The sequence below is a fragment of the Centroberyx affinis genome, unplaced genomic scaffold, assembly GCF_046629955.1.
Source record: "Centroberyx affinis isolate AG114_WGS23_722 - 3 ecotype Tasmania unplaced genomic scaffold, CSIRO-AGI_Caff_v1 ptg000813l_1, whole genome shotgun sequence".
Taxonomy (NCBI): Eukaryota; Metazoa; Chordata; class Actinopteri; order Beryciformes; family Berycidae; genus Centroberyx; species Centroberyx affinis.
Window position 1 is genome coordinate 41820 of NW_027279415.1, and position 17738 is coordinate 59557.

General features: G+C 42.9%; 1 protein-coding gene across 1 annotated transcript in view; it reads left to right on the forward strand.

Moving 5' to 3' along the window:
• lrrc75bb (leucine rich repeat containing 75Bb) overlaps positions 1-17118 on the forward strand; it is a 29249-nt gene extending 12131 nt beyond the window's left edge. The window contains exons 3-4 of the mRNA XM_071520626.1: positions 3247-3359; positions 16509-17118. Of these exons, the coding sequence (XP_071376727.1) occupies positions 3247-3359; positions 16509-17118 (723 nt within the window). The remainder of the gene's footprint in view (positions 1-3246; positions 3360-16508) is intronic.
• Positions 17119-17738: the final 620 nt, after the last annotated feature.

Genomic DNA, 17738 nt, shown 5'->3' on the forward strand with positions numbered 1-17738 from the left:
CACTTGGAAGTAATCTGAGTGAATATGTAGGAGCTAAGAGAATGCCAAGAGGTCTGAGAATTTAAAAGGAACCAACCGTTGGCCAAAGCAGTGAAGAATTCTGCACAAAATGGTGTGAGATGTTGGACAGAGGATCCCTTGACCTAAAAGTCTCAAAGGATCTAGAAAGTACTCAAAAATTAAAGAGCTAAAAGAGAACATAAAAAGCCCATAGGAACATCTAGATGCCATACAGGACGAAAAGTTCTATTAAGAAACAAAAAACAGAACTGCATAAAATCAAAATTAGCAAATCCAAGAGGGATTCCCAGGACTACTGTGATGGCGAAGTTTTCCCCTAGCAAAATCCTAAAGCAGCCTCTTCAAGACAAATGCGCAAATTAGCTGAGGTTTGTGACATGATCCCTCTACTGGCAGTTTGTCTGATCCGGATGTTTTTTCCTGACAGCAGCAGATATTCACTCAGCGGAAACAGCACCACCACATACATCAGAGAACATTCTACTTAACAACGGCCTATCCTTTCTCCTGACTACATCTACTAATGTCTTTGGCTTAAAAGTAGAGTTCTTTACCTTTTTTTTTTTAGCTGTCTGAAGATAGGATAATATTTAAATCAAACGTCTTCTGACCTTTCATTTACCATTTTTAGTCAAAAGCAACTTCTGCTCTCTCTCAACCAGTGCCCGACTTGAGAACCTTTATCAAATTGATACAGAATGAAACAGACTGTCCTAACACAAGAGGACTAGCACAGGGCATTAAGCAACTGCCAGAAATGAACGAACAGCTATACTATGAATGCACCCAAATGTTGTTGCCAAGCCCAGTGTGATTAACCCAACACCCAGAGATGTATGACAAGAAGCCAACTGTCCAACAGTGACTTGAACTGAATGATGACCCCACCAAGTCTTTCCAAAAAGACATTGATTCTTTCCTTATCAGTGGTAAACTCATAATAAACTCATTTCTTGAAAAGAAGTTTAGAATCTTTCTGACTGCTAGCATCCAGCGAAACCAATCATTTATGTGCTTCCAAAAGTGCATAAAACCTTGATCCTTCTTCCCATTGTCAGTAGTATCATTGACAGAGCCATTGTGTATTTACACTGACCTCCAGCTTAGGCCTCTTGGCCCCATAAATTCTACGGTCTGGTATATAGTTTCTCTATTCTATAAAACTTAAAACTAGCCAGCTAGACGAGTTGCCAATGGGTGCTAATTAACGAAATCCAAAAACATCCTGTGATATATCTAAAATGATGCATCATAACATGGATATACCTTTTTAGATAATTCTAAAGTTAAGAATATCGACTTCTTGAAAAATGTCATTATCTTACCTTTTTCCTTTTGCACTTGCGGCTCCAGACCAAAAAAAACAAAACAGCCGTGCAGGTCCTCTGTTGACGCTCCCAAAACGAAACCAGGTATGGAGAAGATGCGCCAAATCAGTTTGACGGTCCACTGGGCGCCTTGACTGTGCGTTTGGCCATTGGAAAGCAGTGGGTGTGTTTGAAAACGTGTGCGTCTGACGCTTCCAGTGCGTTTCTGGCTTAGGAGTGCAGTGAAAAGAGGTGACCACTGAGAAGGAAGAAACTCCTACACTGCAGAGTGGATTTATTACCTCTGTACTGTTTAACCTAAGGGAGAGCTTCAACTAAACTGTTTGTTACAGAAAAGAGTGATGGGAATTAAACATTGTAACCTTGCAATTATATCATTGTAAATTTTGACTCTAGATTTATTAAGACTTTGATTTTCATTTGGATTATAGGTACCACAAAGACTATTGCCTTTTACAGGTCAGAGGAATTAAAATGTAAATCACATTTCAAAAGCAGCCATGAGAGCAGAGAAATTGGAAAGCAGCTCTCAGGGGCAACAGAACACAGAACCAATGGTTGTTATCATAGCAAGTTTGATAATTATCTGTTTTGGGAAAAGACGGCACAGGCTGCCTTAGGATAATATCGCTGTATTCCAGTTTTTATTTAGTGAGATCAGATGCAGTATCACCCATAAGAAACTCCAATCTCATCGCTGTTTGCTTTGGTGAGGAGAGCCCGAGTGTCTTTTTGATGCTGGGGACAGGAGAGGGAGAGTGGGAGCGAGAAGTTGGCAGGGATGTTCTCCTGACTGGCTGGCGACCCATGGCAGGATATTGTGTCAAACGTGACAAGGATTTAGAGAGGCGGTGTGCTGAGCTTAAGGGCTGTCAGCTGCTCTTTGGTTCCGTATCCTCAGATACGACCAGCGTTTCCCTCTGTCACACTGAGCTTTATTTAGATTGTATATCCAAGGACATACTGAAGGCTGAAAGATGCGTTACCTCCGAGCTAAATGTGTGTTTTGAAACTCATGGTCATTCATTTCACACAGTTCATTTAATATATATTTTGTGTAGATGCAATCAGGTTTACAGACCAGTGATTAATTTTAAGCAATGCGTAGAGTCATTATACTGCATATTTAGTGTATTAATTGATTTTTCCACATTATAGATTCCCCTTTTCTAAGAATACTTGCATACTGTGAGTCCTTTTCCTCAGAACGTACCATAACAGCGGCTGTAATGCTGTTCTTATAGTCAACCCACTGGCTGAAACAGCAGCACTGAATGTTTTGAAGTACGAGGCATGTTTGTTTGTCGCACAAGAGAAGAAGTGGGAGTGGGAATGGTTAATCGCCCTAAGGTAAATTGCCCCTGTCTTTTTTCTCTTTCGCTACATTGCCGCTTTCTTGTTGTTGTGTTGTGCGATTAATTAGATTTACCCTGCTCTGCTCAACCCAATCCGTTTAAAGTCTTTGACAGAGGAAGGGAGAGAGAAAAGGGAAGGGAAAAAGGAGGAGGAGGAAGAGAGAGATAGAGTGAGAAGGAGACTGATAGAGATGCAATGGTAATATTTTGATGCAGAAAATGCTTGAAGCTGCTGTATTGAATGGACAAGAAAGAAACGCTTTGTGATCATGTGAAAACCAGCGCCACCACAATCGTTTTTACAGGGATAAAGAAAAGGAGTTCATACATCAGGCAATTACAGATGGCCTTCACCTTGTAAAAATAAAGGCAAATGCAAAACACTACTGCAATCATAATATGTTGTCATATGTACTATATGTTGGTTATTTTCTTCTCAGTGATCTCTTAAACTTGTGCTGCTCTAGTTAGCCTTATTTGTGAATGGCTATAGATTGTTTTTGATATAGTTGTCCACCAATGGGCCTTTGTTTGTATTGCAGGAGACTGACTCCCTGAAGTCCACCAACAAGATCTGCCGCCAGCTGATTTACCACCTGACTCCTCACTCCAAGTGGACTAGACAGAGCGTGCCCAGGAGGAAGTCTCAGGCCTGGTGAGTCTGTCGGCTCTGTTGCTGCCCGACATTGCGGCATTGGACTGTCCCTGCCACACCGAACATATCCACAGTTAATTCATATCAGAGCGGCATGAACATCAATGCAACCCATAAACCTACTAAAAGCCATGTCTCTAGTCTGACTTACGGGAAGTTAGCCGTTGGGATAAGGCCTCTGCCAGAATGCTCCTCCCCTTTACAATGAAAACTGAGTCACTTCAGCAAGCCAGCCACAGCCAGTCAGGGTTGCACTAGCAACGTCCCTTTAAGAAAAGTCGAGTCTCTTTGAACGGGGAGTCATCTGTATCAAAAATTCTGATATATATATATTATCATTTGCATTTCATATTTAGGAATATTGACGAATTGTATACAACACAGAGAGGTAAAATTTGTTCCAAAACACACTGTTGTCACAGAAAAACGTCTTTTTTCCACTTACTGATGCTTGTATGCAGCACCATCCACTGTTTGATGAAACCATAAGACTACGACAGTCAAGACAAGTCTGGTTTATGGCAGTCCCGTACACTTGTCACTGCCATGGTATATCATGTCCTTAAAATGTTATTTTTTAAATTATTGTCAAAGTTGTACGGCCGCTGTTGCCCCCCCAGTTGTCGTGAATAACAGTTCTGTGGCTGTGTGAACCTGAAAGTGTCATTGGCAGATTTTCTTTATGATATGCACACAAAGGTGCATCAATTGGCCAGTTGCGCTGACACCATGTCTTACATTGTCGGTGCCGCCATCTTTAGCGTTACAGATTTCCCCATTCAAAACTGATAGAATGGCCTGTCTCCTCTATATAATACTGTCTCTGGCATTAGCACATAGTTTAATTCAGGCTGCTGCATACTTCAGTGACATGGACCTAACCAACACACAGATCCTCTCCAGTTCAATCTTGCTTCTTGCTTCTTTCTTTATCTTTAACTCTTGTCACATAGACAACATACATCTGTAACTTTCTTACATGGAGATCTTTTTTTTTGGCAGTGATTCGTCCATTTTCACAGCACTCAGCTCTCATGTACAAATGTTCCATCACCAAAAGTTTCCCTCCCAACGCTGTTTTGAAAGGGCAACACGTTGGCTTAAGCACCGCCCCGATGAGTGTGATTGGTTTAAGAGATACAAACAACCCAGAGCGTTTTTTCCTCTTACCCCCCCCTCCCTCAAAGACAATGGGTTCTGCCAGACTTTTCTCCTGCGCTGGCACAGAAATGTCTGGCCAAGTGAGAGTACTGAAATACTGACACCTTTCATGAGAGTGTAAAGGAAATGAGTCATACCTGCCTGAAGGTAAGATAAGATGCTTTACTGAATAATGTACACAAGGATTTGACTTGCTGTGTTAACGACAGGACCAGCTGCCACCGAAATGCTCTGTCGTGTTGTTTTGGTTCAGGCCATCAGGGGAAGACCCGAGATTAGTGAACTGAATTCTGTGCCTTAAAGTGGGTTCATGCCTAACTATCCATGCACAACTGAAATGAAGAAAGAGTCTGATTGCGACAACTGTAGAGATGCTCTCTAAACAAACAAAAATGCCTTCCAACTCTAATTAAGTAACAGGTGCCCTCGTAGAGAAGTTATCAAGAAAAAACATCTTCTAATGATGATCTCGAGGTTCCCTCTCCCTGAGCAATTAACCTAGATTGAAAGATTTTTTTTGACAGCCTGAGTTAACTTTCCACCCCAGTCTCTCGGTTGCAATGTTTCCAAATAAGACTCAACAATAACAAGGCAGACTCTCCCAGTGTGCTCATTAGCAAGTTCTGTCTCACACAGCTCCTGCTCCAGCTATCCAGACAACCTCACTTGCAATGGAGTCACACCAGATTGGGGTTTTTTTCCGTAAATATAAGGCTTACTAAAAGAAAGAAGTGCAGAGGAATTCATGTCCTCGGATCAAGTTGAAGTATTTGGACACAATTAACAGTGTTTTTTACTGTTATCACTGAGCCTAGTGTAGCAATGGGGGTACCACACATACAAGTAAATGCTTGTCTCTCATTGATCCTTTCATTATCCTGTCTCTCTTTCTCTGTCTCCTGTATCACTCTTTTGCTCTTTCTCCTTTTTTTCTTTTTTCGTCTCCTAGATTCCTCCTATTTTAAAATCCCTTTCTCACATTGATTTTTTTTTCTCTCCTCCTGTTTCCCCGTGGGATTTTTCTTTCCTTCCTTTAAGAGACCATTTTGTTCAACAGTTGCCACACAGAGCGGTTCTGCAGTTTGAGCCGAGGCTCTGGGGAAACGCTCTGTCAGAGGGAGAGAAAGGGGGGCGGCATCACTGCAAGGCTGCCGATTAGAAATCATGTATTTCCCTCTTTCTTCTTCCCTCGCTTAAAATCGATCCGCATTGTGAATTCGATCTCTCCATATTTAGGAATGAAAAAGCACAAGCTATCATATAACCTATATTACATTCTTATTTTCTTCATGAAGTGATATTGAGAAGTCAATTTGATAAAGACTATAAATGTGCCGCAGCCTGCTCTCCAGCAATGGCTCAAATTGAATTGTTTTCACCAATTATATACGATTCATTGCAAATCCTCCAGATATAATGCATAAATCATAATTCAGCCTTTATTATAGCAGCCTGCTCTGCCTTTAAGAACACTCTGCAAGCTGCAAAGCCATTTTGTCTTCTGAGCGGTGTCACACTTAATAGATTGTCAAGACAATTTGATTTTTCACTGCAGCTGCTTGTTCCAGGTTTCTGAGAAGTTCAGTATCGCTGAGTCCCCCGGAGAAGTTTTTAATGTTTTTATAATTGGTATTGAATTTCAGATTAATCAAACCCATATTTTTTTATTACCCTAAAATTGCCCTTCCAGCACATTTGGAAGAGATTGGTTTCAGATTGCAGATATTATTTCATTACTTGTCTTTACTGCAAAGCAATCATTGATGCCAGGCTCTACACCCATCTTGACTATGTTTAAAGCGATTACCATGATTCAAGAGGAACACCCCATTCTATTCATCTGTTCTAGTTGTCACTATTAAGCTTCATGGAATATAAACACACTCAAAGTGCAGAAGGAAATTTATTCTCATATGGCAGTTGGTGTGCTTTATTTGAGTCACCATAGAAGGCATTAGAAACGACTCCATTGTTTCAGCTGAATCAGTGGCAGCATTTAGATAAGTGCTGGTATTCAGTCTGGCAGACAGCCTTTACGGGTCGAGCTGAAGGATGAAAAGAGTGAAAGGAGTCTGTTTGGGCAAGTCTTATCAGCTGTGGGTGAGTGTTGATATTCGTCTTCATCTGTCTGGCTTCCAGAGGCCTGATGTTTGACCCAGACCCCCCACACTCACACACTGCAGGCTCTGTAAAACCAAATTACCTGTGACTTTGTTCCCACACTTCATACTGTACAGGCTCATGGATAATTTGGAAATATAGGAGTGTTAGTCTAGGAATAGATTTAGATTGAATTTGTTGTGGTATTATGTTTGGTTACTGAATGGGTTATTGTTGCTTGAACCTGTTTTGCCATATGTGTTTTTAGTTTGTAATGGTTTGTTCTTGAGGACATCGCCTGCCTAGATGTTTCAATATGTGCCATCTTGCCCACATCAAGGACCACAATGGAAATAAGTCTGTTGACTTTATTGTGTCATCCTTGTCAATTTTAAGCTGAGATGTATTTTTTTATTGTGTCTATCTAGCTGTCTTTTGTTGAATACACTAAACGAAACTAAACTATCCAAAACACACACACACACACACACACACACACACACACACACACAAGCATGCATGCAAATGGGCACACATACACACATATTCCCTTTCTCTGTCTCTCTCTAACACACATGCACACACTAAATTGTGCTAAAATGAATGAATGAATGAATGAATGTACCCCCTCCAAACCAGCTACTGGAGAGAAATGAGTTTTGAGCACTTCAGTTGTTCTCTAAAACAATAGAGCCCGCCTTGCTGATCTCCAGTTGGATCTTTGCCTTCTACCTCAAACTCAGTCTCAACAAGACTTTGCGGCTCTTCTTCTCTGGCACATCCTGCCTCTACATTACCTTTCTGTCAAAACAGTGACCCCTGCCCAGATCATCGAGAATCCAGGTGTTATTCTGGACCACCAACTGTTGTGCGAGGCCCTTATCACAGTCACAGCCCAATCCTGCAGGTTTTCACTCTACAACATCCATCAAATCACACCCTTCCTCACCAGGGATCCTGCCCTGCTCCTTGCTCAGGTTTTAATCATCTCCCATCTGGACTACTGTAACCCCCCTCCTGCTAGCTCGGCTCCCAAAATATTCTCTTCAGCCCCTACAGCTCGTCCAGAATGCTGCAGCCCGCCTTGTCTTCAACCTCCCGAAATTCTCCTATATCAAACCCTCCTGTCCTCCCTCCACCAGTTGCCTGTGGCTGCTCAATTTCTCTAATTTAAAACCCTGATGCTGACCTGTAAAGCTGCTAAGGGAGCCATGCCCCCAGACCTGCAGGCCGTGGTCCTACCCAACACGCCAGCCCGCGCCCTGCACTGTGACTCTGCCAGACACGTAGCGCTCCCATCCCTGCGACAACCTGCTCACGCAACACTTTACCCAAATTCTACTCTTTTTTCCCTCCTTGCGGCCCAATGGTGGAATGTCCTTCCCGCCTCCAGTCAGAACAGCAGTATCACTCCCCGTCTCCCCTAATATGCTGAAACTCATCTCTTCAAGAAGTACCTCACTATGTCACCCTCTCGCCTCTGAATCATACCCTCTCCCCTATATCTCTCCCTCCTCTGCTCCCTCTAATTAGCTCTTATCTTTAAAGAAATTCCTTCTACCTCCCTTCTGAGCTGTTAGTCCTTATTTCATTTCTGAGCAGTTTTCTCTTTCATGATCAGTCTTGGCTCACAGGAATATTGTCAGGGCGCAGTGCCTCACCTTTTCACTCCTTACTGTTGGTTGCGTTGGTATTGAGGCATATTCTACTGTTGCACTCATTTTAAGTCACTCTGTATAATAATATCAGCTGAATGTCTAAAATGTAAAGTGTACGATATTTGAGAGCTACCACGGTATCACATTATGTTTTATTTTGATAGTGGATACAGTAAACACAGACATTACTGTACTTTGGCCAGAGAGATAAAGTAGGTAATATTTACCAGTGGGTCATGGCATTGCCTGTAGTTCAGTATGTGATGCCTCCCAACTAATAAGCCATTACCTTTATTTGATCACATCACACCTGTTTTTTGTCACACAGCTTTTCTGTGTGTTTGGAAAGATAATCTGGATAATTCGTCCTTAATGTATCTACTGTACATCTGGCATCTGTAGGCTGAGCCATGTGTCATCTGCCATTTACACGTGTATGACCTATTTCTGGAGCCAAGCTATTCCCCAGAGGAGCACGCTGAACAGTGAAAGGCCATGCAGGCTCTGACTCAGCGTTCCTGACCCTTGACTAACCCACAAGGTCAACTCCTAAGGCTATAGGAGGAAATATCTGACAACATGGGAGCGAAAGAATACATTAAAATATGAATATGAATTTATGTTTTCATGTAGAATTTGTTAAAAATATGAGTCTAAAATATGAGATGGCACATGGGTGAAATCTTTACTGTGTTATGCAAAAACGATATTGGAAAATTACCCCTTATTTAAATATCTGTTACAGGTACTTAAACATTGTCATCCTCCACTCCTAATCCCTCTTTGATGGGATTATTATCTCCATTCAGAGATGGAGTAGCACATTTTCCTGTGTACCTTAGTCAGTCTAGTCAATCTTTTAGCTGTTTGACCTCCACTTTTAATAGAGACTTAAAGACCTGTCCACAATCTGAATCCATAAATAATGAAACACATCCTGTGGTGCAGACTCAGATATCAGAGGAGGAGGAGGAGGAGGAGGAGGAGGAGGAGGAGGAGGAGACAGCCAGTGTCCAGCGCTCCAATGTTCGGGGCACAGGGCCATAATTAAATGCCTTGATTGGCAAACAGAAGGCTGCTATATAGGTCATCAGTGTTGCAAATCTTGTTGCTTTATTTTTGCATTAAGCCCTAGATATCTATATGTGTTTTTAATTTGTTTACAAAAAATTAAAAACTCAAGCCATTCTGTTTTGAATAACAGCTCTCCAAGACACTGATCATCTTCTGCTTTCTATCCATTGTGAGCCTCTTAAAGCTTTTACTGATTATATTTCAACATACACAGCTTAATTTGAGATCTGAGGTGAGGCTATTGGGACAAGAGAATAACAAAGAAAGGAGACAAGGATTTGTGTGTGTGTGTGGTGATCTGTGTGCCTCACTCCTTTAAAGCAGATACAGATCTCTCTCCCCATCATCGGGCTCCACGGTCTCTCTTCGGAGCCCTGTATTTTAATGTTGGTTTCATAACTGTGCCTTGACATAGCATAGCAGACAGAGGCGCACTCCTCCATGATATACAGTTATGTAATGCAAACTGTTTTCTATGTATTCTGTCGCAGTATTCTTTTCTCGTAAGCATCCAGTTTGTCACATCGAATCAAATCATTGATGAATTTATAGCTCACCCATAGAGTACATTTATGCACACACACTGCACAATTGCACTCTGGCACATACTCTTCCAAGAGGTTTTATAATCATTGGCACTACGGCATAAATCTTATGCTTTTTTTCTGTGGTCGGAATTCACATATTATTAGAGGTAATCCGTGTCACATCCATGCGGGCCTGGCTGTGATATTTTTGGTGTAAACTGAGAGTAGACTGGTAACTTAGCAGCAACAGAGAATTAGACAGAGATAAAAAAATAAAAAAAAGAGAGAGGGACACTGATACAATCATTTTGGTCAGACGCAGTGTGTCGTGTTTTCTTGTGTGTGTTCTACATTGTTGCGCTGCATTGCATGGTTTCCCTCCTGTAGCTTTGCGTTGCATGTTGTCCTTCACATTGTGTTGTCTGGTGGTGTGTTGTATGTCGCGCTGAGCTAAAATGTCGCTCCTGCCTGTGTTGTGGGAACCCTTTGGCGTGTTCATGTCAGAAGAGCCCATGAGAATGGCATGATGGGATAGCTGGTAGCTGAGAGTTACAGTTTGCTGCACTCTGCGCACCCCTGAGTCCCTTCTGCCCTTCTCTGTGCTAATTAAGGCACCGCCCCGCACACCTGGACACAAGACTGATGGGTGCTTATGGCGCTAAACCTTTGGGTTTGCTGTTGGTAAATGAGAGGAATTTGGGCATTTAGCCTGTGTTTGTTTCTTTTCAGGATAGATTCCGGTCTATGTTTTGTTTTTGCCTCCCAGGTCTGCTTGCAAGACTTTGAATAATAGAAGGAAAGAGCATCTGCTTTAGAAGTATACCGCTTTTGAATTTAAAGGATAAATCTGGTTGTTAACCAGCACCTTATTTTCCTAGTTTTTGCCAAAATGACAATTGATTGTGCTCTCCAAAACACACTCAGACAGCAAACATAATCTCTAACACAGCTTCCAAAAAGCGATTAAAACACAGCTTTTCAACACAGTAACACTCACGCTGCGATGGGACCTGCCTACGTCCAATTTCCGATTATCCATTGGCTGAAACTTGCGTATATTGCGTATATTATAAAAAGAGAGTAATATCTGCTGTAGTTTGTTTATGGTTGATTTTAAATTCATTAGTACATATGATTTTGTAAGTAAAACACGAAAGATAGCTTCAAGCTGAAAATCCTGTTCTTCCGTTTCTTCCTATATGACCTGAAGGCAGTGGAAAACCGGCAAGTATCAAATCAAAATTAAAAGTTAAAAAGTATCAAATGGACTGTTATAACTGAAATGTCATTATAATTGTTCAATTGCAATTATTTAAGACATTCAGTGCAAGTGTTATTGTGTTGAACTTGAGTTTGTGGGTCCTGTGTGTGTATTGGAGAGCAGCGAACTCGCAGAACAAAACGTTCTACAGTGAAGTAAGTAATGAAATTTTGAACACAATCAGTGGTGATAAATGAAACTGAATCGTTTGTTAAGTGTTCATGCTATTTGGAGCTGCTCCATTGACAATGAAGAATGGAGGAAGCTTGATTTAGTGGATTCATTTGTTTGGCTGAACTTTTACCTCCAAATGAGCTTTATAATACAGAAGGACTATTTGTTCCTGTCCAGAAAATGTAACATTATCCCCAGCAAACTGGAAGACATTTGATACTGTGTGAAATCACTGTTTCCATGTTTCCCCAATGCATTCCCTACAGTATATATCAGTATGACAATCACACAGTTTGGGCAAAGGCAAAGTCTTTTCTCTTATTGTTTGCTTTGGGTGACAGTGATGAATACTTATTTATACAAGCCAAACTGTCCTAAGGCATAGGAGTCATATTTGATGCTGAATTTCACTGGAGGTACATAAAGTTCCTTTTCCCAGGAAATATTCTATAGCAGCAATGTACCCTAGCAGTCATTATAAGCCATACTAGTAATTTGACTCTCCAGGCCTGTAGGCTGGCCTGTGGATATACTGAGGTAAAAAAAAGAGAGACAGAAATAAAGGCGTAGCACATTACCAGCTTACTCTTCAAAGATTAATTTGTACAGTAGACCCTAATAGGTTCTCACCAGGCTACCTAGCATGCATTATACAGATGCCCGGAGGCAAAACAGCTCAGATCAATGCGATGAATAAACAAGTCAAGACCAAAGCGTTGATGAAGCAGACATTGATCCGACCAACCCCATGGGTCTGTGGAATGGCATCCACATCCAATGTTTCTCAAGTGCCTTTATTTCATTCGGCTGAAATGAGTCAAGCGCCTCTGCACGCTCAGCTGAAGTGCAGCCGGCCGGAGTAAATCTGAATTTGTATTACTGAGGCTTTCCTCCCAGCTGAGAGACTTGCATATTGCATCTTATTTCTGGTGGCACACCTTTTCTCAAGTGTATCACTGAGGCGTCCTGTTGTTAAAAGTTTAGTTTGTTCACAGCCCTCACACTAACTCTACAGTACATAACATATAAGCCAGAGGACAACCAAGACCGGCTGGGAAAATTCTCCTTCCTCAGCAATAACTGTCACAGCTCCAGTGGAGCCACTCAGTGGCTCAACAGTAGAAGACTGTTGGTCATACTAGGCAGCTCCCAAGTGTGAATGCATGTATTAGGGCAGTGGTGAAAAATAGCATGCATGCTCAGAAAAGCACCTCCCTGAATGAAGTTAAGATATATATGTATTTTTGCTGAGCCCGCCAACCCTCTAACATTTACTATCCATTTTCATATTAAATCCCACTGTAAATGGACATGAGAGAAAAAAAAGGAATATAACCTCTTACACTTAGGCTGTGTCTCCCTGTGTTTTACTGATTCATGAGAGTAAATGAAGGGGAACATGTATTCTATGTGGGTGGACAGATCACAAGTTTCTGCTGCCATTTGCTTTTATCTCTCGCCCTAGCTGCAGAATATTGAAGGGCTATGTGAAATCGTCCCGTGAAAAATTCCACTTTGTTTTAATCCAGGCGAATGTTTGCAGTGAAAGAAAATCCCAAACTCTCTATACCCTTTCACCCCTTTTTAAAATTTCACCTCTTCTACCTCTCCATCTGCTTTTTCAGGTTCAGCGCAGAGGGAGAGTGCTTTGTTGTATTAGAGCGGAAATTGATTAGCAGAATGGGGAGGTATAGGGAAGTCACGCAGGCCGCCGCTGATGAGCACTTAACTGCTGTATGTCAGGAGAGTCGAGGCAACTAGACTGACTGGAGACTAACCTGACACTGACTGGCACCAGAGGTAAAGGAGAGGGAAAGAAAAGAGGTGAATGTAAAGAAATCAATGGATCTGCCGTGACCTGTAACGGAGAAGCTGTTCATCCTATCTGGGGAAGAATAGACATAGTACAGAAAGATTAAGGAGGAAGAATACAGTGCTGTCTGTGGTAAAGCTAGTATGAACTCAATCCAGTGAAGTCACTGTTTCTCCAACAGATGGTTTCTAAAGTGCTTTATTAGGCAACACTTCTCAGATTTCATACTCTCTCATTCCTGTTAGCGTTGTCCTTTTGCCTGCACTCCACTTCAGCATCACAACCCACAAATGTTTTATTTCTCCGGGGTTTACATGACCGTATAACAGCGAGGGTCTTTGTTCAGTGTGTAAAAGTTAACAACATCCCCTAGGAAAGACAGGGTATGAAAAGCAATTAGACAGCCTGCCTAAACCCACATTTAACCAGCCAATAGCTTGACACATGGGAGTCAGTTCTTATTAGATTCCTGCACTGTTGTATCAGTTGCTCCTGATGATGTCAATAAGATGGATTCCCCTCAGTTGTTTGCTTTTAAATGGGTCTTGATACAGGGGGATGTTCTTGAAACGCATCGTGATTATCCGGGGAGACTATGGATTCCTTTGAAGTTGTTTGCGTCTGAGCTGGTCCAAGAGGATTTGCACCACTGCCTACAAGCATGGCAGGCACATCAGAGGGAGCAAGATTAGACAGTTCGTTGTTTATGTTTTTATCACTTCATGGTAATGGACTGTAGCGTACAGTGTGGCATTAGAAAGGCTAGCTGTACCCCTGGGCCCTGTGCCCGGCCCTGTGGGTGGCATCCTGCCCACCGAGCGGGGAGGCAGCGGATTTGGATGGAAGTCTGAATCTGTCTCTACTCTGTCTCATTAAAAGCACATTAGAGCCTGCCCCCCCCCCACAACACCCACCCACCCAGCCACCCACCCTGCCTGGCTTTGTCTTCGGGAAGAGATCTCCATGCAAAAGCAGTTCTTCCCACACACACACACGCACACACAAACGTGCACACACTCACACATACACACACACAGGTGAGAGGTTGATTGCTCCAGCAGAATCTGGAAAATGCACATCCTCCGAGACACGGGCCAAGAAAACAGAAGTCGATGCCTGCTCATGATCAGTTACATACAGTTAACTGAAGATCTTGCACAACGATAAACTTGGGTGGAGCCAAGGCAGATGCAGGCGGAGTAGGGGGGGGAGTGATGGCCAAAGCCAATGAGGTTTCCTGTGTAATTGAGGGGGGATATATAAAAGCAGCATTTTCACATCATATTTTAATCCTGAGGAGTTATTTGAGGCTAGGTGGGCAAGATGATGGTTTTAAAAATAGATCTCACAAATAAGCCACCTAAAGCAGAGGAACAAAAGAGGGAATGCAGTTGCTTCGACAGCATATTCCGAATTAAAGAGACAGAGAAATTGAGCGAGGGATGGGAAAAGAGACCAAGAAAGAATGAGAGAGGTGGTGAGGGAGAACGAGGATACGAAGCAGAGAGAGATGAATTATAGCATACCCGTGGAATCAATAACCTTACGAATCTCAGCCCCAGTTAGCTGCAGATCTTTTTTCATTTTTTTTTCTTAACCTTGCTCCAGAGCAGAGAGAAGGTGACAGATGTGAAGACCACAACCTGCCGATTTATGAGGCTCCCAAACAGACCAGAGAGGAGAGAGGGAGAGAGAGAGAGGGATAATCCTTGCTGTTTCCGGGGAAGCAGAGGGAGAACCTCAGGCAAACAGCACTGTGACAAAGGACAGAGGATAAATAGATAGACTTGGGAAGCAGTACACTGTTCCTCTGTTTATCTGCTTTTTTATGTTTTTAAACAAAGTCTCCAAGTGTCATTTGTTTGCCAGACTGCTTCCCCCTGAATTATTCCAAGGGTGAAGTCCAAATGCCCGTAAAAACAAGTGGATTTGAGCGCTGCAGCGGGCTCCAAACACATTCCTCCATGATTCACCATAGACAGAGTGTTGCACTCCAGTGCCACCTTGACATAGCTGCCATATAGCTCTCCAATGAATATTTAATCACTCTCTGGTAGAGAGAGATAGTTTTGTTTTTAGATTGCTCAGTGCCTCTCAGTTCTATAGTATCAGATTCAGTGAGGGATGCAATGATCCATCATGACAAGTGTCATAGTTCTAGTAGTACTTTCCTCAAAATCCTCATGCTATTTCTATCCACACTGAAGTCATTTGGACTGAAATAGCTGATCTTATGCCTATATCACTGTTGCTTCTCTGGCCATTTTTCACTATCTTTGTGTTTTTGGCCCCCACAATGAAATACGTGGAAGCACTATGGATCGGCCCTGGTCCGTCCATCTGTTCATCCGTCCATCACACACAATGTCTTGGACGTCACTGATTGAATTTTGACAAAACTATGGAGAATGATGCATGTCATTGCTCTGTTTCGGCATTTTTCAAAATTACACTGATTAGCCCTAAGGGGGGGCACAGCAATATTAGTTTAAGTGTCTGCATGTCACACACAATATCTTGGCTGGTGGGATTTTCACAGAACTTAATGGAATGATGTGTCATCATTGCTCCATTTTGGCATTTTTAAATTTGAACTGATTGGCCTAAGTGGTGCACTATAACGTTTGATTGCTTGTTTGTCCATGTGTGGCACTGCTGATCAGATTTTGGCAAAATCTAGGGGCCTGATGCATCTCACCACTGTGGTTCAGCATTTTCAAACACTAATTGGCCCAAGGGGGGTGCTACTATTACAGGTCAAAACAAGGAGACATATTGGCTCCTGACTGGCCCAGACTGCATTATTCGTGAGGGACAACATGTTCACTGTTGCCTTGTTTGTCAAAGTCTTTCAGCAGTAGAGTGTGATGCCTGTCTTGTATACAACACAGACACTGGTATATATTGTTTTGTGAGAAAGAAGTGAAGTAGCCAAAAACAGCTGGTCCCTTTTTATTGATGACATTTAGCCTAAGAGAAATTGGAGCTTCAGAGAATGAGACCGAGACACATTTAAATGCAAATTCTCTCTTTACATTATTGACTGCTACGCTCTCTACACTCCACCGGTGACTTGTCTTTCTATTTTCTATGTTTTGCGTACATTGCACTTGCTGTGTGCTTGGGGGGCAGTGTGACTGTATTGAGTAACATCCACAGTCCCCTGTTACAGAGCCATATAAATCAATAAACACACAGACTCATTAAGGAAAGATCATTTGTCTTAAGGTACTTGTGGAAAACTACCTGCTTGTACTGAAGTCAGACCAGCTATATTATCGTCTACAATGAATGCCCATTTTTGTACTTGAGAGAACCAACACAGAACTTGTAAACAAGATTATACAACTCACATTTCTTTCTGTCTCCTCTTTCCAACAGTCTGAAAACCACCCTGAAGAAGAAGCTGTCCAGCGACGTGGTCAACCTGTCAGGCATCCCCCTCTCTGGCCGAGACGTCCACCGTGTGGCCTACTACCTCCAGAGTAGCAGCGACGCAGTGTCTGCTGTGGACCTGAGCTTCAGCGAGCTGCAGGACGAGAGCCTGCGGCTGCTACTGCCCTTCCTCGGCTGCCTGCCTAAACTGACTATGTTGGCGGTCAATGGGAACCGTCTGACGGTGGCCATCCTGAAAGACCTGACAGACGCGGTGAAGGATCCCAGGAAGTTCCCCAGTCTGGCCTGGGTCGACCTGGGCAACAACGTGGATATCTTCACCGTGCCGCAGCCCCTCCTAGTGGCCCTGCGCCGCCGCTTTGGCCTCCGCAGCAGCCTGCCCACCATCTACGAGTACAGCGAGGTGCAGGCGTTCAGCAGCTACACCCTCAACCTGGAGACGTCTGTTGAGGAACCCAGCCTGTATGAGGATGGAGAGAGAGATGGAGAAGAAGAAGATGGGGAAGAGGAGGAGGACAGGCTGGAGCTTCAGGCTTGGGGCTTTGGAGGGGAAAACGTGTCTAAGAATGTGGCACTAAACTACTGTGGGAGGTGATTGCCCAGAGCCTGTTTTCTTAGACTGGCAGCCCTTTCTGTCCCTCTGTGTGCTCACCTTGCCTCAAGTCTAGCCTCCTGTGTTTCCACGTGTCATCATGGCAGAAGACGCTTACAGTGACCCAGAAGTTCCTGAAAATACTACACCAATGGGAAAACCAGACAGCTCTGTTGTAGTGCAGACAATATGAATTTATTTATTTTATTGATTCAGCCTTTATTTATCCAGGGAAAGTTGACTGAGCGCACTTGCTCTTTTCCAGAGACGCCCTGCATCACTTTCACACAGGTCCATACCTTCACACTGGGAGCTGCCCAGTACAACCAGTCCTCTGCTGTCGGCCACTGAGCAGCTCCACTGGAGCAGATGAGGTTCAAGTGCCTTGCTCAACAGCACATCGGCAGTAGTTGTTGAAGAGAGCGCTACTCATTCACTTTCCCCTTCCGCATTTTCCCAACCGGTCCAGGGAGCCGAACTGGCACCGCCTCTCTAACCTCTTGGCTATTGTCACTACTATCTAGGGAAAATTTGAATAAGTGAAACGTAAATAAACTAATTATATACTTCTTTTTACTATCAAATATGGTTGTTTTTACTTTTGCATCAATGTAATATAATAT